This window comes from Fukomys damarensis, unplaced genomic scaffold (assembly GCF_012274545.1).
Source record: "Fukomys damarensis isolate Sample0158 unplaced genomic scaffold, DMR_v1.0_HiC HiC_scaffold_5, whole genome shotgun sequence".
Classification (NCBI taxonomy): Eukaryota; Metazoa; Chordata; class Mammalia; order Rodentia; family Bathyergidae; genus Fukomys; species Fukomys damarensis.
The window spans coordinates 53,883,307-53,905,562 of record NW_022900917.1 but is presented as its reverse complement, the minus strand read 5'-3'; the positions used below and the strand labels follow the sequence as shown (position 1 = coordinate 53,905,562).

The window sequence follows — 22,256 nt, the reverse complement described above, 5'->3', positions numbered from 1 at the left end:
CGAGTCTATGGCCCAGACCAACACAGCAAGATCGCAGGTAACATTACCACCTTAGCAACAGTGTTGGCTCCAGTTTTCAAGGAGATTTTACAGAGGCAACATCATAGAAGTTTTGAAAATTTTTCTGGCCTATAACAAAAAAATCTTAGCTGCTTAAGTAGAACGTCTTGGCCACACACTTCTCATCTGGATCCCTCGGAAGCAATTTAGAAAAATTGAGAAAAGACTAAACTTCTTCAGATAGGAATTAATGTAGTTGGTTGTGGAGGTTTTGTTCTGGTACTCTGTTCTCTTCTATCACCCGTAGGCTAGCAAGGAAGCTTTTCAGATAGGTGAAATGCTTCCTGTCAGACTATCAAAGCACCAAACTACCTGGTGCTTTGATAGATAGTTCCAAGAAAGCATTGCAGCTCTTTGGTAGTCTCATTTCTAAAAGTGAAATTAGAAGGAAAGCAGTCAAAGGTTTCTGCAGTGGGCTTGAAGCTTTCTGCAGTTACAGGCAAAGTAAATCTCTTGAGTGATAGAATTGATACTGGAGTGCAAGAGTGAGAACTGGAGGGCATTGTTATAGGATGAATTCCTATCATTGGCTTCAAGTCAAATTTTGAAGCTGCCTTTGAAATTGGAAGTCACTTCAGTTTGAGATCAGTACCATTGTATCTATTTCCTTGAGCTTTATTGCTTTTGTCTTTCTAAACTCCCTAAGCTTAGGAAACTCTTGGAGGTGATCCGCTTTCCACTGAGAGATCGTCTCTCTTGTGTAAAGAAGTGCAGCTTTGAAGCCAGAAGGACCAAATTCCAGTTGTACCTGAGACTCTGTATTCCTTGGTCCTTCCTCATCTGTGAAATGCAAGGCCAGCACTTACCTTTTCAACCCTTTTCTCCCCCCTGAGCACTTTTCTCCCCACTCATGGACATTTATGATTACTCTACTCTAGGCTAATGGCCACTTGGTGTTGCAAGGTCAGGAGAAGGAGTACAGACTGCAGAGCTTTCCAGTAGCCTTTGGTGAATAATTCACTTGTTACTAGGAAAATCCAACAACATTAAAGCATTCAGTTTGGGAAGGGGAAAAAAAGAAAAGTGTTTTTGGTGGGTACTAACATAGAAGCTGAAAATGTACGTCACAATAAACATAAACATGGCACCAACACAGTTTATTTTCTGGCTTTTTATAAAGGCAAGATATTTCCATCATGAGAAGTCAAATCATAGTGACTTCATTTTAAAGTGTCAAGATCTTCCATTATATGAACCATTCATAGAATTATAGTCTAGGACTCATAACCATAGAGCAAGTCAAAGAGGAGAGAGGAGGGGAGGAGGGGAGGAGAAAGGAGATGCTAGGATCGCCCGTTTTTCTTCACAGGTGAAGAGTGACATTCAGTTTTCTATTTTTGGTTCCTTTAAATTAACAGCAATGTGAATGATGAGTCATTTTAAAACCTTTATTGACAAAGAAGAGAAGGCTAGAGACAGGGTAGAGTACCTGCCAATTTGCCCAAATTTGATAAAGGATTGATAAACATCTAAATGGGCTCTGTTAATAACATAAGTGGTGCTAGTGTGACCATCCTGGTGCCCTTGTGCAGACCCCCAGAAGCAGAGGCCGGGTGTACACCTGCTTCTTTGTTGAGCACTTGAACAATCGCTAGGCACCATAGGTCCTACCAAAGGCAGTAGGGTGGTAGCAAGTAGTTACAGTCTGTTGTTGCAGAGTCTGCTTTGTTGTTGTTGTTGTTGTGGCTGTTTTTTGTTGTTGTTGTTTTTTTAAATTTTTAGCACTCAGGGCCTTGTGAATGCTAGGCAAGTGCTCCATTACTAAGTTATATCCCTATATTTTTCTTTTGAGACAGAGTCTGGATAAGTTGCTCAGGCTGGCTTCAAATTTCCAATTTCCCTGCCTCACCCTCCCAGGTATCTGAGATTACAGGCATGTGCCACTATACTGAGTTACTTTTTGTTTTCTTTGAAATAATTCTTTTCATATTCTTTTCTATGTACACAATTCTGTTTTATTGCACAGTTCAATATATAACAGGTGAATAATTATTTTAATATTCTAAGGCCCTTGAATAAGGAGGAGCCATTGCTGATGAATATTTGTTCCTATGAGAAAATTTCCAATAAGAGAAGTCACCAGCCTCCCATTCGCATAGCTGCTGGTGTAAGTGTTCTTGTCCATGTCCCTCATGAGCAGAGGGATTACCCTGCTGCTTGGGTCTCTTCAGATGACAGAGTTGAGCATTCCCAGGAAAACATCCCAAGGTGGTATTTGCATGTCACCCCTTCAGTGGTTAGGATTATTTTTAACCCAAAGACTTTCCATATAAAATATACCTTTATTTATTGTTTAAAAAACCATTTTGGAGGCACTGCCGACAATGTATCTATCACCCACAGCACTTAAGTCTACTATCGGTGGACTTAGAATTCTTGCTGGGGCCACACTTCCCCACAAGGAGCTCAGTCTCTTTCCTCTGCCTGTGACTCATGTGTCCTCAGGCCCTCCCTGCCAGTAAACTCAGGGTGAATAGTTACAGGGATCTGTTACCCACAGAGTAACCAAGTTCACACTCTCCTCTTCATTTAATTAACCTCATTATTGACTTCTTTTTTTGAGAGAGAGAGAGAGGGTCTCACTATGTAATTGAGACTGACCTGGAATTCACTATGTAGCCCAGGCTGGTCTCGAACTCACAGTGATCCTCCTGCCTCAGCCTCCTGAGTGCTGGGATTACAGGCGTGCGCCACCACACCCGGCGCTATTGACTTTTTTTGTGGTAAAGAGTTTCATATCCTTTTGAGGAAGATAGGCTATGAAAATAATCTCTTTGTTAGCACTATTAATGAAACACACTTTTCAAAATAGCTATCATATAGTAAAATGGTAAGAGTGCAGGCTGTGAAATTAGTGCTAACCTTAGATTTGGACCAATGTGGAGCATGATGAGGCCCAGCTCTTCCACTCACTAGCCACTCACTGAACCTCTCTCAGCTCAGCTCACCCCTCTGTAAAGTGACATAATAATGCCGTAAATAAGATGCGCAGTGCATGATAAGTGTTTAATTAAAAAGTACTATGGTACTTTTTATTTGTTGCACCAAATCATTTGTTGCACCAAAGAACTTTGAAATTTGTAAATTTCATTCTTAGTTTTCGTCAGGTACTGACTGTATCTTCTGCGCTTCTGACACCTTCATACAGCACGGGGAATTGCAAGACCTTGGGATATTGATCACCATATGATAAGAAATGCTCTTGAAGGCTTCTTTCTGAACGGCAGGGCTTCAAACCTGCGCTCTGTTCCTGGGGGTGCGGGGGGACCAGAGGCCAGCTCTGTCTGAGCCCTGAGTTCATGCTAGTCCTCCATACAGAGTGCTGTTTCCATTTATTCATCTATGACAGATAACACTTGTTCTCAATTTCCATGGTGATAGCAAGAATGAACTAAGCATGAACTAAGCATGAACTAAGCATGGACAAATGACAATCCATTAGTATGGTGTTCGTGATTGATACCCTGCCCCACTCACCTTTTTATTTATTTATGTTTCATCCTTCCTGTTCCCAAAAGCACTGCCATGTATGGCGGGCCTCATCTCTTTCACAGAACACTTTTGGACTCAAGGGGGCAGATTTCCCCATGCTAGTTCCCCCATCCATGTTTCCTAGAGTTCTATCTCCAAACAAAGGATCCCCGTGTCATTCCACTTAAGAGAGTTTGCTGTGGCTCCCCAGTGCTGTAAAACCCAGGCTCCTTGACTTACCATGGAAAGAATGCCTGACCAGGAGCTCCTGCTAATCTAATTTCCGGCCTTCAGGCACACACAGAGGCTCCACTGGGTTTCTTTTCTTTCTTTCTTTCTTTTCGTACCGGGGATTGAACTTGGGCCCTTGTGCTTGTGAGGCAGGCGGCAGAACTGCTAAGCTAAATCTAAATCCCCGGCCCTCCACTGGGTTTCTAACATTTCGAAAAATGCTTTTACAGAGTTATTCTTAATATTCTCTTATCTTCTCCCATCAAATTTTTTGCTTTGAAATTTTCAAATCTACAGAAAACAATGAAAGAATATGCCTCTTTCCTATAGTCACTAACTTTTAAACATTTGGCCATCTTTGCTCCATCTCTGCCCTCCTCACTGTGGCTGATGTGTTAAAAGTAAAAGTTGGTTAAAAAAGTGTTAAAAGTAAAAATTAACCCTTAGCCCCATACACCTCCACCTGAATCTCCCATACCTCCGTAATACTGTTATCACCTGACTAAGTCTATCAATCCCTAGGTTCTATCTAAGACCAACTCAGATTTTCCCAATAATTGCAGCTACTTGCTTGCCAACCCCTTGCCCCTGGGATTCAGTGAAGGTTCACACACCCTCACAGTGCCTCCCCCGCTTTCTTTCACACCAGGGCCTCAGACTTGTTAAGCAAACACTGCAACACTGAGTTACCCACCAGCCCTGCAGTCTTGCTATCTGGAATACTTCTGCCCCTGCACCCTAGCATAGGCAAATCCAGCTACTCGTCTTTAGTGTACAGCACGTTCTGGATTTGTCCAAGCACCTTATCCCTATCCCCTCCCCCTGTATTTCCAGCAAACATGGAGTGAGTTCTAGAAGCCTCTGCTTCACTTGGTGTCTTTCAAAATGACAGCCCCCTTTCTATTCCATCATGCACCTTTGGGCAGAAGGTGTCCTGATGAGCCTGTAGCTGTCCCACGTGTGGTAGCCCATGCCACTGGACCCATTTGTCTGTTCTTTCAATAGATATGCTCTGAGCACCTGCTCTGGGTGCTGAGTTAGTGCTCAAAGCACTGTAGGCAGCCAGGGAGATGACTGGTGTCCCGGTCACTTCCATTCTAGCTGGGAGAGCTGACAGGAAAAAAAAAAAAAAAAAAAAAAAAAGGCTGATAATGCAACTAGGTGGGAATATGACAAATAAGAGTCGTAAATGGAAGCCCGGCATGGTGGTGCCCACCCGTAATCTTAGCACTTTGAGAGGCTGAGGCAGGAGATCACAAATTTGAGCCCAGCCTGGGCAACTTAGTGATTTGGCAAGATCTGTTAACAAAAATTTAAAGTTTTTTAAAGAGGTTGCAAATGTAGCTCTGTGTGATGGCTCTGTATTCAATCCAACAGTACCACAGAATAAAAATGTGTTATCATGGTGTTCTGGGTGGAACATGCTCTTTCTTTCACTTGTCTGAGGCAATAAGCTTTGTGTAGGATCTGGGGGAGAGAGAGAGAGACTCAGAGAGACACATACACAGCGGCAAGGGACGGGGGCCTCAGAAGTAGGATGGGTGTGTAAAGGGCTGGGGCACAGGGTCAGCCAAGCGGGATCCCTCAAGGCTTCTCTGCAAAGAGCTTGCCACATGCTCAGGGGTCTGCACTTCCAGGACTTTCCTATTGCTGTTTTTACTCATTTATAAAGCACTTTAAGGGTCGACCAGTTAGGGGAGGTGGCTGAAAACAAACAAACAAACAAACAAACAAACTCATGTGCTCATTTACAAATCACTCCTAAAACTCATCTTGCTTATTTACAAACCATCTTTAAAACCCATCTCCGCTTCAGAAACTTCAGCATATAGGAAAAAAAAAAAAAGTGCTGTTTTGAATCAAAGATGTGCTTGCTTCCCCTTTATTTTGGGAACTACCCCTGGCTAGTTTCAGAAAGAGGCTTGGCTGTCCTTTAGAGTGTCATACCTAGCCGAGGAGATGATAAACAAGCCCAAGTCCCCAGGCAAGCTGGGGGCCTGCAGGATACCAAGACAAGGAGGAGGCCAGTCGAGTGGCAGCAGGACACTGGGAACAGAGTGCAGAGAGAGCTCTGGACATTTCTAAGCATAGCATAGTTCCTCCCCCCAGTACTAACTGACTTGCACCACCTCTCCTCTCAGCTCCAAGTCATCTTTCTTTCATCTGAAGTTCTAGGAATTGGCCCCCAGATTTGGCAGAATGGGGAGCTGGAATTTGGCTCCAAAATATGGAGTAACAAGCCCGCACTGGGCCCCAAATTTTTCTAGACTGTGTCCAGAGAATCTAATCTGTAGGAACCACTGCCCTGTAGGACCTTCTGATGGAAATCATAGAAGATTTTATTTTGTTTTGTAAGCACAGGCACATGGAATGTGTCTGGTTGTAAATCTCAAGTCACCAGCATTGTGCCCAACATGTGCCTCCCTCCCCACCCCCAAATCCAGGCCTTCCCCACCTGCTTCTTGATGAAGGGTCTTAATGTTATTAAACTGGTTCTTGAAGTGGCCATGTCGCCTGGCCGTCATTGTGGTTGCACATGAAGTTTCTTCTTCCTGGAACCCCTTTTCTGACTTTAACACCTGGCTTATGTCCCTCCCATCTCAGCTCATGGAGCAGCTTCTTTAGGAGGCTTCTCTGGCTACCTTCTTTTCCTCTTGCATGAGTTAGATGTCTTTTCTTAGGTCTTGTGCAGCCTGTCATTGACTTACCACTTTGTGCCATAATTTAAGTTCATACATCTTTGCCACAAAAATACAAAAATATTCAGATTAGAAATCATGTCTGGATGACAAAAAATTGATGATTTATCCATATTTATGAATTAATTAATGGACAAGCAAACCTATTTGTGAACTATTCACCTTTGAGTGTATTTCTGTATAATAAGTTAGGAAGTTTCTAATGGCTTGAAGCCAGTTCTGGAACAGTAAAACAATATCACTGTGTTTATATTCCAACAGGAAATATGGGATGTATAAAATCAAAAAGGAAAGACAATCTGAATGACGATGGAATAGATTTGAAGACTCAACCAGTACGTAATACTGACCGAACTATTTATGTGAGAGATCCAACGTCCAATAAACAGCAAAGGCCAGTAAGTAGATAGTCTCAGGGGAGAATTCCCACCTCAGGATCAAAGTATGGCTGCAATATTTAAACCCTCATCTGTAATATATGCATGCAAATAATCACATTAATTACTTGGGCCCCAAATAATTTCTGATATGCTTGATAAATTAATCCTTTGAAGAGCATGTAAATAGTTTAGGAAAAACTAAGCCATTTATTGGGCAATAAACAGGCATTTGGTCACATTCTCCTGTGTAAAGAAAACCATCTTTCTTGTTATTGGTGGCTCAAAATAGATAGTGAAGCCAGGCATGGTGGCACATGCCTATAATCCCAGCAAGCAGGAGACTGAGGCAGGAGGATTGCTGGGAGTCCAAGGCCAGACTGGACAACATAGTGAGTTCAAGATCAGCCTGAACTACAAATCAAGACCCTGTCTCAAAAAAATAGATAATGAGATTAGCACCATAGTCTAGAAGCAAAAAGAAATACTGAATTCACAACAGAAGCTAAAGTAGGTTATACTATGAAGTAAATATATATGATGTTTCTGGATATACAAATTACCATTGTAACGTGAAATTACAAATAAAAATATGCCTACTCCAAGTGTATAAGATTATTAGTGGCTTTAATAGTTTATTGATGATAAATACGTAGCAATAAATTTGCGTGTGTGTGTGTGTGTGTGTTACTGAGGAATGAACCCAAGGCCTTTGCACTGAGATATATGCCTACCGTCCTTTTATTTTGAGAAAGGGTCTCACTGAATTGCTAAGTTTCCAAGTCTGGGTTTTAACTTGCCATCCTCGTGCCTCAGCTTCCCAGAGTGCTGGAATTACACATATGTGCTACCATGTCCAGCTTCAATATAAAATGTAAAACATATTACATAAGTTATAGTATAGAACTATATAGTATATAAATATGATTAACAGAAAATATAATAAGAGGAGTTTGAGTCACAAATAGTCTTTTAAACTTCAGAGTTCTCTTTAAAAGGATCTATTTGTTTCTGGTACCAAATGCTATAGCTTTATGTGCTTAAACCTAAGGTTTATTTGTTTGTTGTATATTTTGGTTTTGTTCTTAAATGATGAATGAAGATGTCCTTTTTCATAAAAACAAAGGAGAGTAGTATAAAATTACATCCACTTTCTCCTCTTGTTCAGAGTAAGGGAGATTAAAACTCAAGTTAGAAAGCAGAGATGTAAACATGTTTCAACTCTTTCAATCCCCTCATGTACACCATAAGTGTTTTTATTTGTACATTCTGTGATCACAGATGCCCTGGCTTCATGAGCCAGTTAGTTTGGCCCTATTCTGTGGCCATAAATAACATTCTTAGCCCCACCAGAGGTACCACGTTCATGCAATGGACTGACTGCAATTGGGTCCAATGAGGAGGTGAAGTCGAATTGCCACAAATCAAACAACACGCTAGGAAAAGCTATTTTAAAGAAAGATCTAGAGCAATGGTATAAGAGTCACGTCTGGTATATATCTTTTGGTCTTAGTAAAGGTATTAAAATTAGCTGGGTGGGGTGGCATCTGTCTGTAGCCCCAGCTACTCAGGTGGCTAAACAGGAAGATCACTTGAGCCCACAAGTTCAAGACCTATCCTGGGTAACAGTGAGGTCTCATTAGAACAAAAAAAGGCATTACGATGTTTGTAAGTTAAGTCTCTGATATTTGGAACTCCTCTTGCTGCTTTTAATTAGATTCTCACCTAATTATGACCTCTGAATCACATAAAATAAATCATATTTCCTAATTATGCAAATCTAAATGACTAAAATTTTGAGTATGAACATCTTTGAATAAGTCCTAAAGGATAGTATGAGCCCTCTTCACTGAATTAAAGATTTTATAGGCTGACTTTCATCAAAACTTTAAATTTAAATATAATCCATCCTCTTTCAATTCCATGGAATCACTTTATTTTTTTAATTGAGCTTATTGGTACATTTTAGGTATACAGTACAGTTATATTCATCATTGGGATCTTGTACCTTTACATGACAGGTCTTGGTTCTCATTTTTTCCCCTTGTCCCAGCCCTCCCTTCACCCCTCCTCTTCCCCATTTACAAATACCTTATTTCCCTTTTTCATTTTCTCATATTTTTTTTCTTTTCCCTTATTCCCTTTCCCCTACACTTCCCACTTTCCCTACACCTTTAGCCCTTTTCTTCCTATTTCACATCACTTTAATCAAGAAAACAGAAAAGTTCACAGTTTGTGCCATAGGCCCCTGACAGCATCTTCCTTAGAAGAGGCCAGGAGACCTCACAGGGCCTTGCTGTGACACAGGGAGGAAAAGGTGGCCTGCTGTGCCTTCAGGCCCTTCCCAGCAACTCGCCTCCTACTACAGGACCCAGGGATGCCCTCTGTGTCCACAGTGGAGTCTGGGTCAGCCTGAGGAGAATCTGGACCAGCTACAATTTGCTCTCAGCTACCAGTGACAACCCTGGCCACACGCATTTCAACAAGTCCAAGATGTGGAGATGGGCCTGTGTGAGAATCCTGAAAAACTACCAGGGCCCAGCTGCTTCTGTCTTCCCTTCTGCTGTCCCTGGTGTTTGGTCTCCATGGCTCCTGGGGCTCCAGTCTTCCCTCGTGACTAAGAAGGAAGAAGAAAACAAGAGAAAAGACGGGGCACTTAAAGTGCCACACAGCCACTGAGCTGTCAGACGCTCCCTTCCCATCTGCATGGGGGCTGAAAGTTTGGAGGCGGCCATCGAGCTGGTCAGATTGCCACATTAAATATTAGGGTTCTGTTACCAAACAAGAGGGAGAACTAAGATGAGGTGGGCCTGTAGCAGCTGCTTCCAGAGCCCTGTCACTTTCTGCTAGCACAGGCAAGTGATTGCTTTCAGCAGGAAGAGCAGTGTCCTATGTAGGTTTCAACCTTGCTCCATAGACTTCTCTTTCTGTGCTGCCCTCATTCCAGCTCACTCAATTCGCAAATTTAGACCAACTTGCTGCTGTTAGAAAAATGATACACAAGTGAATGTGTGTGAACAAAACTAAATATAAATTATTTTTCCTAATAAATATTCTCTTATAGATTCCAGAATCTCAGCTTTTACCAGGACAGAGGTTTCAAGCGAAAGGTATGTTTTTTTCCTTACTGTCAGAGCCCCCATAAAGTCATTGTCCAGGACATTTATAGTTATTTTTTTATTGTGGGAAAATATCTATAACATAAAATTTACCATTTTAAGTGTCAAGTTCAGTGGCGTCACGTATGTGCCACCATCAGCATCATCCAAGAACTTTTTCATCATCTCGGGCTGAAATTCTGTGTGCAATATCCACTCTCCCGCTGCTCCTAGGAACCACCACCATTCTATCTGTCTCTGTGGATTTGATTATTCTAGGTACCACATATAAGTGAAAAAGGTATTTGTCCTTTGGTGCCTGGTTTATTTAACTTATCTCAAAGTTCATCAATGTCATAGAATATGTCAGAACTTCATTTCTTTTTAAGGCTAAATAATAATCCAATGTGTGGCCGTGCCACATTTTATCAATATTTGGGTCCCTTCTACCTTTAGGTATATGAATGATGCTCTGATGAATATGGGCACACCTTTTTATTGTTGGTATAGTTTTGCAACACATAATAATTGCACTCATCTTGGAGAACTGGTGTGTATGCCTAGTGCATCTCAGTCATTGTGGTTTCTTTCCCTCCTGCCTGCCCTTCCTTCTTCCTCCTTCTCCAGATCTCTTTCCCATCTCCCCAAAGTCTATCTCCTTGATTCCTACCATCTCTCTTTTATTTTGCTCTTTAAATTATTCATAGTTTGGGTCTCTCATATAAGAAAAACCAAGAGACATTTATTTCACTGATTTATTTAGCATTACGGTCTCAGGGTCCACCCATTTTCCTACAAATGTCTCAAATTTATTCTTCTTTCTGGCTGAATAGTGCTCCATCATGTATATACACCATGTTTTCTCTATCCATTCATCTCTTGATGAGCGTATAGGCCCCTTCCGTAATTTGGCTATTGTGAGTTGTGCTGCTATAAACATGGGTATTCTATTCATGTATCACTGTAATGTGATGACCTTGACTTTTTCAGGAAGCTACCGAGAAAAGGAATAGCTGAGTCAAATGGAATTTCTAATTTTTTGAGAAATCTCCATACTGATTTCCATAAAGGTTGTACTAGTTTACATTTCCACCAAAAATATAGAAGGGTTCCTTTTACCCTACAACTCTGCCAGCACTGGGGCACATAATTTCTTAAATACAGAGCTAGTATTATAGCTCTGGCAAATACGATTTCTGATAACAAATACTGTGAGCAGTATGTACAGCACATATGTGGACCTCAGCTCCCCTTCCCCCAGGTAGTAAGGCACGTCCACGTACTGCTCAGCCCTCTCTAGGGCTTCCTCCAATCCTTTGTGCCCCATGGGGATTTGTTCAGTCTTTTCTGCTGAGTCTTAAAAGCTTTTACTTGTGTTCTTCATTTCTAGATCCGGAGGAGCAAGGAGACATTGTGGTGGCCTTGTATCCATATGATGGCATCCACCCAGATGACTTGTCTTTCAAGAAGGGAGAAAAGATGAAGGTCCTGGAGGAGTAAGTGCAGGCATCTGCAGCAGTAGCTCCTGTCCTCAGGCCACTGGCCCCTGCAGCATACCCACAGGGCCAGAATGACATCCAGACCCCCTTCTTCTAGTAGTTGTAAGGCCTCCCAACCCTTCAGTTGCCAGTAAATTTGAGTCCAGCTGTGACCACTCTCCACAAGCTTGCCTTTTGAGGCAGATGCCAATTTCTTTCAAGCTGTTTCACCTTGAGAAGTTTGGGTCTGTATGACATCTGCAGGTTATTTTAGGTGGCTATTTTAATTGAGTCTTATTACTCAGATTACACTTGGTTTATGTCTCAGCTGGTTAGATTTCCTTGGTGAGGTGCTACAGCAGCATCATGTTGGGAAAGCCCTGCTCAGTAGCTTCCATGAAGGCACTTAGACATTTTGTTTCCTTGACGCCTGCATGGTGACTCATAGCTCTTTTCAGGCCCCAGGGGTACAGGGCATCAAGAAGAAAAAGGAACTCAGAATATTTTAATTCTAGCTTACTTCTCCTACTTATTTGGCATGAAGTGTCATCCTGAACTGCTGCACAGGGTTTAATAAATTAATCATTTATTAATGAACCATTGAGAGCAATGTTGATTTTGGGTTGAGCACAAACTTGAGCCTAAACCTGACCCTTCCTCTGGATGGCTGTGTGGCCTTGAAAACTTACACAGTCTCTAACTTTGCATCTCAACTATGAGATGGGAATGGCGGTCTCTCAATCACGGAGTTGTTATGGGCATGGCATGCGTGTATGCAGCCATCACTGGGCATTGCCAGAAATTGGTTCCAGGGCCCCTTGGATACTAAAATCCACAGATGCTCAAGTACCTTACATAAACTAGTGTAGCATTTGCATAAAACCTCTGCACATCCTTTGGTTTACTTTAAATTAGCTCTAGACTAAACATTAGCTCTAGACCTAAAAAATGTAGATGCTAGGTCGATAATTCTTATGCTATATTATTTAGGGAAGAATGAGAAGAGAACTGGTCGAATATGTTTAATACAGACATAATTTTTAAAGAATATTTTCAGTCTACCTTGGTTTAAGCTAAAGATGCAGAGCCCATGAATATGGAGGGGGCAACTGTATATATAAATATTGTGCTTATGTAGAGTAGGCGGCAGCTGAGTGTTAGTTCTCTTGTCCTTCATGTCTCACAGACAAGGAGCCTGTCCTGTGTGAGCACCAGAGAGTTCATCTGCCCCTTCCAGTCCTGGCCGTGCCTCCACCTAGCTCTGTGTTGCCCCGTAGCTCGAGGATAAGGCTGAGCTGCTTGGAATTGTTTTATGGTTATTTCTTCCACACATGGCATCTACCTGCATTGAAATTGGGTATTTTAGCAAGGGAGTTTCTAACACATGAACTATGGCCCATTACTCCCTAGATCTCTGTTTCTATAAGGATCCTAAAGCATTTCTTAGCAAGCCTGGAAGAAGTGACAAATATTTCACTTCTGCATGATAAGATCCATTCTTACCAAGCCCCTTTTATGCAGCACTGAACGCTACAAGCCACATTTAGGTTATAAGCCTGTTTTCCTTTGTTTCCACTCCTAAACAATTTTGTAGCACAGAGGAGTGGCTTTTCCCAGTGGACTCTCTCCTCACCTTGCAAACTAATACCCTAAGATACCCTAAGATTGTAGCTCTTGAATCGTGGATATAAATACTTTTCTGTGTGTATTTTTATTCCAGGCATGGAGAATGGTGGAAAGCTAAGTCTCTTTCAACCAAGAGAGAAGGCTTCATCCCTAGCAACTACGTGGCCAAGGTCAACACCTTAGAAACAGAAGAGTGAGTCCTTATGTGTTGTCACCTCTGAGGATGGTGCTCTCTGCACTGAAGTACTTGTTTATTCATCATTCTTTGCCTTCCCTGAAACCTAAGGTCTATGAAATGTTAAAATGTCTTCACAGGTGGTTTTTCAAGGATATAACCAGGAAAGATGCAGAACGACAGCTCCTGGCACCAGGGAACAGTGCAGGAGCTTTTCTCATCCGAGAAAGTGAAACATTAAAAGGTAAAAAGTTGCTTAAGATGCCTTATAAGCTGCTACTTAGGAAACAGTTCTTTAGAAAATATTCTAGAACTACTTTAAAAAGTGGGTTCTAGTAGCGAAAATTTTGTACTTTGATAACAATTAACTCGAATGATTCATTTTGCTACTAAAATGAACATGGAAAGCAGGTGTAATTATGGCCAAGCTAAGAGGGCATTCTTTATGTTTGTTGGGCTTCTTGCATTATTATTTAGACTGAATCCTAAAATTTTAAGGGAAAGGAAATCAAAGTAACTTTTCTGTTAAGCTAAGTAATCTTAAAAGCTACCCTGGAAGTAAGATAGCATGTTGGCAACTGGGGCAGTAAAGAAAATGCTAGCTTTATTTGTCAACTACAATTTTTATAAAACTTTTAAAATCGTGCATTGTGTACATGTTTAACTTATATTTGCATATTTACATGGAAAAATGTGTACCACAGTATTGTACAATGCAAACTTTATTTGTAAAATATAAACATGCACTTTACTTATGCTTTGTTCCCATAGGAAGCTTCTCTCTGTCTGTCAGAGATTATGATCCTGTGCATGGCGATGTTATTAAGCACTACAAAATTCGGAGTCTGGACAATGGGGGCTATTACATCTCTCCACGAATTACTTTTTCTTGTATCAGTCACATGATTAAGCATTACCAAAGTAAGTGAAAACTGAAGGTTGAACAAGGCAGAATATGTTCCTTATGATAAGATGTCAGATACTGTTTTTTGTATTAAATGTTTTGGGCATCGTGTCTTTTTAGATAAAGCTGGCAGTTTATGTTCTATAATTGATTCTAAACTCAACTGTGATTAAATATACAGATGGTCCTTAATTTATGATGAGGTTATAGTCTGATAAACCCATTAAAAATTGCAAATATATAAGTTGAAAGTGTGTTTAATATACTTAATCTACCAAACATCATAGCTCAGCCTAGCCTTAGACATGCTCTGAATACTTACATTAGCCTGTAGTTGGGAAAAAATCATATAACACCACAAAACAAATTTTATATTAAAGTGGTGAGAAGCTCATGTAAGTTATTTAACACTGTACTAAAAGAAAAAACCAGAATGGTCATATAGGTGCACTTTTCTACCATCAGAAAGTAAAAAAAAAATCCTAAATTGAACTATTATAAATTGGAAACTATACCTTCAAAGTGATATTTGATCTTTTTACATAATTATAGTAATCCTTTCTGCCTAGACTATGCTATTTGTCACTTAACATTCCAAAATTAGGGAAATTTTATTTTTGCACAGTGTGTATTTTTACAATAGATCCAAATGTTTTATTTACCCCACTCCTGCGCTCAGTGTGGAGGATCAGACTCAGGACCTTGTGCTTGCCACGCAGGCTCAACCCTACTGAACTACATCCCCAGCCCTAGATCCAAGTGTTTTAAATAGGAATAGTTTTGCAGATCTGTGTTTGTGTGTGCATATGTGCATGAGTATAAATAAAATATACTCTTGGTAAAACAAAACAGAAATTATATCCCTGACAGATTCAGAAGTGGTAGATCAGTGTTTCTTGTATCTGGTGTCACTTCCCAGCCCTTGTGAAGTCTGAACCCATGACCTTTAATCTCTTGTGTGCAGAAATCCTATCCTCAGGTGTAGGGCCTGTTACTACGGCTTCTTTCTGCTGTGTTCTCTATGAGAATGCACATTTTGGGAGAATGCTCCCAAAATAGAGAGCAAAGGACCACAGATTTCATGGAATCTTCCCTCCTTTTCATCCTTTTTCAATGGCCCATGTGTTGAGCTCTTGCAATGCTCTGGAGCATTTCTGAGCTGGGGCCCAGGGATGAACTGGCTACATTCCCATCTTTGTGCCCTGTGTAACTTATGTGGGCTCAAGAATCTGAAATCACATTCCATTAAGTGCGATTATCTGTCAGCCTTTGTGTATCTTTTTGCTTTGCTGTTTTTGTTTTCCTATATTAGCAGTATTAATGGATGAAATGAAGTGTTTCAAATTGTCTTTTAAGAATTTTAAAAGTCATGATTACATAAAAGATAGCTATGTCAGCATTTTACATTTGTAGACTGGCAGGTTCAACATTATAAAATTAATAGTTCAAGCTTTTCTTTGTAGAAACTGATGATATATACCTCAGTTGCCCATGAACTAGTGCAATCAATCAACAAGTGGGATCTCTTGTTATTAAAAAGCTTCTGCACAGCCAGAGAAACCACCAACAGTGTGAAAAGACAACCCACAATATGGGAAAAAATTTTCATCAGCTGTTCCTCAGACAAAGGTCTACTATCTAGAATATATAAAGAACTTAAAAAATCAGACCTCCCAAATTTAAAGACCCACTCCAAAAATGAGCATCTGAAATGAACAGACATTTCTCTGACAAAGAAGTAGAAACAGCAAATAAACATATGAAAAAATGGTAATCATCACTGGTCATTCAAGAGATGTAAATGAAAAGAACACTGAGATTCCACCTCATCCCAGAAAGAATGGCTGCTATCATGAAATCAACCAATAACAAATGCTGGTGGGGCTGTGGGGAAAGAGGAACCCTGCTCCACTGCTAGTGGGAGTGCAGACTGGTGCAACCACTGTGGAAATCAATATGGAGATGCCTCATGAAGAATTAGGATTGGGGCTGGGGATTTAGCTCAGTGTTTCCAGTGCCTGCTTCGAAAGCTCAAGGGCCAGAGTTCGATCCCCAATACCAAAAAAAAAAAAAAAAAAAAAGAATTGGAATTGGAAGTTCCATTTGATCCAGCTATTCCCCTGCTGGATATCTTCCCCAAAGAACTGAAAGAATCATACAACAGTGATGTATGTGCACCCATGTTCATAGCAGAACAATTCATGACAGTTAAACTTTGGAAGCAGCCCAATTGCCCATCAACAGGAGACTGGATAAAGATGTGTGTGTGTGTTTGTGTGTGTGTGTGTGTATACTATAAAATGGAGTACTACTCAGCCATAAAGAATGAGAAATTAGAGACATTTATAGCTAAATGGATGCGCATTGAGGCCATACTCTTAAGTGAAGTAAATAGGACGCACATGTAAATACTGAAGTTTCTCTAGTGTGAGAGACTAAAAGTGTAAACAAGGACTAAAAGGTGTAATAGATAATGTGAAATAGGAAGAAAAGGTGCGAAGGGGAAGGGGAAGGGGAGGGGAGGGTAAAAGAAAGAAGGGAATGGAATTAACATGAAAAAAAGAAAAAATGGAAACAAAGTCTTTATAGATAGGGAGGGGTGGAGGGGTTGAAGGGAGGGCGGGGGAATGGGGAAAAATAAGAACTAAGATGGATTATGTAAAGGTGCAGATTTCCAGTGCTATATGTAATTATATGTTGTATACCTTAAATGTAGCAATAAAATTCATTAAATAAAAGAAATTGGTAAGATACAAAGTAGGTACAGTTGGCCCTTCATAGCCATAGGTTCTACATCTGCGAATTCGGCAATTAACCAATATTTTAAAATATTGAATCTGTATTGAACATGTATATGGGAAGATGTTTATAGGTTAGATGCAAATATGACATCATTTTATGTCTTGAATATCTGTGGATTTTGCTGTGGAGTGGGAGGTCCTGGAACCACCTTCTGTGGACACAGACTATTTTCATTTCTTAAGCTTGGTTTTCTCTTTCAAATTAGAGCAGGCAGATGGCTTGTGCAGAAGATTGGAGAAGGCATGTATTAGTCCCAAACCGCAGAAGCCGTGGGACAAAGATGCCTGGGAAATCCCTCGGGAGTCCATTAAGCTGGTGAAAAAGCTTGGTGCTGGACAGTTTGGGGAAGTCTGGATGGGTGAGTGTTTGGCTCTGGAGCCAGGGTCCTACTCTGCAAACAGTAATGAAGAAGGGCTTAAAACAGTTTCTTTCAGCTTCTAAGCCAGCCACTAAATGGTATCAGAAGCATCTTTTTTTTTTTTTTTAAACTTTCTGTTGTTCATTGAGAACCACAGATTGACCTGCAAAATCTGTTTGCTTCAACTCTTGGTCTTCCTTGTAACTTAGTAATGCTCTTAATGTTTGTAAGGTAGGGAGCGGTGGGTATTTATCCACAGTGTTCTGTCTACTCTTTCATAATTCTTTCATCCTCAGGTTCTCTGGATGCACATTTGAAGCATAGGAAATTTGCTTCCACCTCAAGTAGAGACCACAGATTGACCTGCAAAATCTGTTTGCTTCAACTCTTGGTCTTCCTTGTAACTTAGTAATGCTCTTAATGTTTGTAAGGTAGGGAGCGGTGGGTATTTATCCAGAGTGTTCTGTCTACTCTTTCATAATTCTTTCATCCTCAGGTTCTCTGGATGCACATTTGAAGCATAGGAAATTTGCTTCCACCTCAAGTAGAGCTGCACTTAGGGTTAGGACAACTGGCTTAGTAAGAGATCTCACATTTATTGCAATCTGAGGGTCACCGAGAAAGTTTCTAAAGATTCTCAAACTCACATCATTAATGAATCCTTCCTTAGTACTAAGTATCACCTTCTTAGGCTGGCAAAAAGTACACACATTTATAGCAGGACTTTCTCCAGGGCATTCTTTTGGCCCATCTATTCTTTTGTGATAAGAATTTAAAAGAATTCTTAAGCCATCCTAATCGCCTCATGGTTTTAAGGAGAAAATGTAGTTGTTTCTGGATAGGTAGCATGCGAAGTCATACTCTGTGTTTAACTCGTCACCAGAAGCTGTATTTTTAAAGGGATTTTCCTAGTTTTTATTATGAAACCAAACTATAAATCATGCAGCTGGACCCTTCTGTAGATAAGTGCTGGTGAGGGAATTGCACATGTGTTATGAAGAAAACATAGACTAGTTTAACTGCATTGTACTTATTCACTGGAAGGCAATCACCCTGAATGTACATTGAGGGATGGCTTGGGATTTTGCCTTAACCCTCCCATGACCAGCTGTGGAGCCAGGATAAAGGAACAGAAGTTCATGCTGAGAACTAAGTAACAGCCAACCAAGTACACCTAAATCCAGTTGTTTGAGTGGATTATACGTACTCAAGCTGTATCTCAGTCAGTGCGGCTTTAAAAGTGCATTTGCTGCCGTGCTGGGTTCCTGGCATCAGAAGTGCTGTGGTCAGCTGTGCGGTTAGACAGCTTCAGGAGCTTCCTGGTTACGGGTGAGGTGACTTCACTGTGTGCTTCCCTGTACCCATGTCAGCAGCAGCAAGGGTTAGAAAGCTAAGGGGTATGATGGTGAAACAGGAAATTGGCTAGCTAGTCTGCTGACCTTTGGAAGTTGTCAATTTGAGGGAAAGAGATTAAGATAGCGCTCTTAAAATTTTTAAAAAATATTTCAAGACTGCAAACATGTAGACTGGTAAACTTTACCAACTCCATGATGGTAGTACACAGAGGTGCCATTTGGCTCCTCATCATGCTCGTTCCAAAAAAAAAAACAAACAAAACTGAAGGTTGAGCCAGCAGGAAATTGAGAGCAAGGCAGTGGTGGGCAGTGGTGGTGCAGAGGACTGTCCACAGCTGCTGTTCTGTCTGGACTTTAGTCAGTTGGGCACCTGGAGCTCAGCTACATTGGTCCTTTCTGGAATTGAGAAAACCTCTTTGCTTCCACTTGCAAATACTCTAATTCCCTGCCCCTTTCTAACCTTTTTCTGTTCATGGGCATCCACTGGGCTGTGTGCCTAATGTTCGCACTTCAAATTTAGAGAACTTTAATTTAGCTTGTACCCAGGTGGAGCCTGGGAGAAATTGAGGTTTAGAAAAGAGGACATTTTGGGCATTGGAAAATATTTAATTTTTCTAACCAGAATGTTGTTTTTTATTCAAACTGTCTGACAGAGTAAAAATGTTGTGACACTGCATCATTTGACAATAAAGAGAAACGAAGAACTGACGCTTAGTGCATATGGCTGACCCTTATTCTAAGTGAAAGAAGCCAGCCACGGAGGAAAATATATTACATGGTTCCGTTTACATGAAATGTCTAGATTATGCAAATCTGCAGTGACTGAAAGTGGATGACTAGTTGCCTAGGGGAGAGGAGAGCCCAGTTTGAGCGACTGCTAATGAACATAGGGTTTCTCCTTGGGGTAACGCAAATGTTCTGAAGTTGATTGTGGTAATGGTTGTAAAATTCGGAATATGCAAAAAACTGATGAACCTTATACTTTAAATGGACAAACAGCATGATATATGAATTATGTTTTAATAAAGTTGGCATATATATGTATATGAAAGAAGTAATGCGGAAAGACCCCAGGTACCCTTTATCCAGTTTTCCCAGTGATAACATCTTGAAAAAGTGTGATAACAATATCACCGCCAGAATATTGATGTTGATAGTATCCTTTTCAGTTGGGATTTCTTTTCCTCCGAGTCTTGTGTGGAAGGAAGGAAGCGGGGAAAGGGAAGGGAAGGGCAAGGGCAAGGATATTCAATGTGAGATCTTTTGCTGATAGGACCTGTGAGCTTGATGTCAGCCACAGAGCTCCTTAGCCACTGAAATAATTTCAATCTGTTGAATAAATGTGGCAGATGAACACTGAGAATAAATCAAAAGACTGGTGGTTGCTGCTGCTGTGCCGAGCAGAGCTCAGAAGTTGCCCCCTCTCCACTGCTTGTCGTCTTGATCTGCCTGTCAGAGGGTAATGGCAAGCCGCGTTTGGTTCTACAGCTGCCAGAATTTAGCTCTTATTTTTTAAGCAATAAGCAGGCTAGCTTTTCTCATTGACCAGAAAAATATTAAAACGACACGTCATTAACCAGATAAGTTAAAAGCGTTTTGTTATTGTTGTTAAACGTGAGGAATTGCTCATAGACCACATGTGACATTTTATGGTTAGAGTTTCTTCAGTTTGAAATGCAGAGAACAAATACTAGGAAATGACCAGTCCTTTGGGGGAAGGGTAAGAGTGGAGGATGAAAGACAGAGGTGTCCCTGCTGTGAGCTGCTTCCTCCTGTCTGTGTGATCCTCTTGACATTTGACTTGGGTGACATGCTTCCTCTGAAGTGAGGAGACAAATGATGTTTCCTCTTACTGTCTAGTCTATGAAGGGAGTTTCTAAAGAAAGGAAGCATTTTTAATTCAATTTTGCTTGGTTTATTCTTACGTGAGCCAACTGCATTGAAATTAATCATCAGCCAATTTCCAGTATCAACTGCATGCATTTTTTTAAAGCCATTTTCCATCTTGTGATAGGAAGGTACTTTTTTAATAAATTGGAATTTTAAAAATGTGTCACATCAGCTTTCTTAACTGTGGCAAAGTAGTGCTTCACTAGAAGTTCTTTGCTGCCTTGAAAATATCTTTTTTGTTTTTCAAATCATCTTCCTTCTGGAACATTCACCAAGTATCCCTGCCTAGGTTAAAGGCAGCTTCTGAGAACTGGGTAATACCTGGGTAACATATGACTGAATCTTTACTAATGAATAAAAGCCATGCCTTTGAGGTAAGGATGATGATTCCCCTGCTCTTTTCTGGATTGTAGCCCTGAGAGATCATTTAGTGGAAGCCGCTGCCATTCTTGAGCTGTGTGTCACAGCTGTTTAATCTCTGTTTAATCTCAAGCTCCTTATCAGCATTTTTTAATGTCTTTAGCAGCTGCAGTGTTTCCTGATAACTTTTCCCCCTCTCCTTGAAAAGCACGCTTTTTCTTCATCCTTTGAAAGTATATAAAGTTATCCATGAGCTCCACTGTTTTCACAGTGACAAAAAGGGACCACTTTTATTACAATGAATGCACACAAGTGTTTGGTTTCTCGAATAATTACAAAATGAAAACTTGTGTTACCACCATGAGAGCACAGAGGAAACTTGCTGGCTCCAGAGTCCCTTTTGTCCCTTCCAGACCACAGCTTTGCTTATCCCCAGAGACAACTGACATTTTGACCTTTGTCATAATTTCCTGGCTTCTCTCTCCCCGTCCCATGGTACTGGAATTAAACCCAGGGCCTTCTGCACAGTAGGCAAGTGCTCTACCACTGAGCCACGTCCTCTCTGATTTTTTAAAAATATAGTTTTAGTACATTTGTACACTACAGTCCAGTTTTGCCTATTCTTGAACTTTATATAAATGAATCATGTTGAATGTGAGATATGCTTTGCCAGAAATCTTTGTGGATTCGTCCATGTTTTTTGATGTAGATGCATTTCATCTGTCTTTATTGCCCTACAGTGTTGCTTGTGTGTCTATTCAAACCATGCAACAGTTTATGTATTCACTTATTTTACTCTTTACTGATGAAATTAGAGTTGCTCACAGGTTTTGGCTGCTGTGAGAAATGTGCTTTGACTATTTTACGTGAGTGTTTTAGGGTTACTAGGGATGGATTTGCTAGACTGTAAGGTACAGGTGACCCTCCATATCTATGGGTTCACAGATTCAAGCAAACTTGAATGGAAAATATTTGGGAAAAACAGGTATAGGTTTTTCTCCTTGTCTTCATTCCCTAAACAGTAGTCTTAACAAAGACTTACAGAGCATTTGCATTGTATTCAGTGTTCTAAGTAATCTAGAGATGAACCAGGACACACAGTATGTAGGTTGGGTGTAATATCATGCCACCTTATATAGGGGACTTGAGGATCCTCGGATTTTGGTATCCACAAGGGGGCCAGGGGCCAACTCCCCCACAGGTTATCTTATGAATCTTTATCTCAACTAAATACTATCAACTTATTTTCCAAAGTGTATTTCTCTGATTATGAATATAATTGAGTACCTGTTAGTCACTGGAATTTCTGCTTTTTTGAAGTGCCTACCCAAGCTTTTACCTACTTTTCTATTTTACTTACTAATTCATAGGA

The 22,256-nt window shown here is 40.6% G+C and overlaps 1 protein-coding gene across 2 annotated transcripts in view; it reads left to right on the top strand.

Annotated features, from left to right (window-relative positions):
* Lyn (LYN proto-oncogene, Src family tyrosine kinase) overlaps nucleotides 1-22,256 on the top strand; it is a 111,380-nt gene that overhangs the window by 47,505 nt on the left and 41,619 nt on the right. Inside the window, exons 4-10 of one of the 2 annotated variants that reach the window (XM_033760727.1) lie at nucleotides 6,723-6,796; nucleotides 9,903-9,948; nucleotides 11,327-11,432; nucleotides 13,135-13,233; nucleotides 13,356-13,459; nucleotides 13,987-14,136; nucleotides 17,127-17,279. In XM_033760727.1, the coding sequence (XP_033616618.1) occupies nucleotides 6,728-6,796; nucleotides 9,903-9,948; nucleotides 11,327-11,432; nucleotides 13,135-13,233; nucleotides 13,356-13,459; nucleotides 13,987-14,136; nucleotides 17,127-17,279 (727 nt within the window). In that variant the 5' untranslated portion in view covers nucleotides 6,723-6,727. Of the gene's footprint in view, nucleotides 1-6,722; nucleotides 6,860-9,902; nucleotides 9,949-11,326; nucleotides 11,433-13,134; nucleotides 13,234-13,355; nucleotides 13,460-13,986; nucleotides 14,137-17,126; nucleotides 17,280-22,256 lie in introns of both variants that reach the window. The other variant, XM_010611122.3, reaches the window with a different exon arrangement.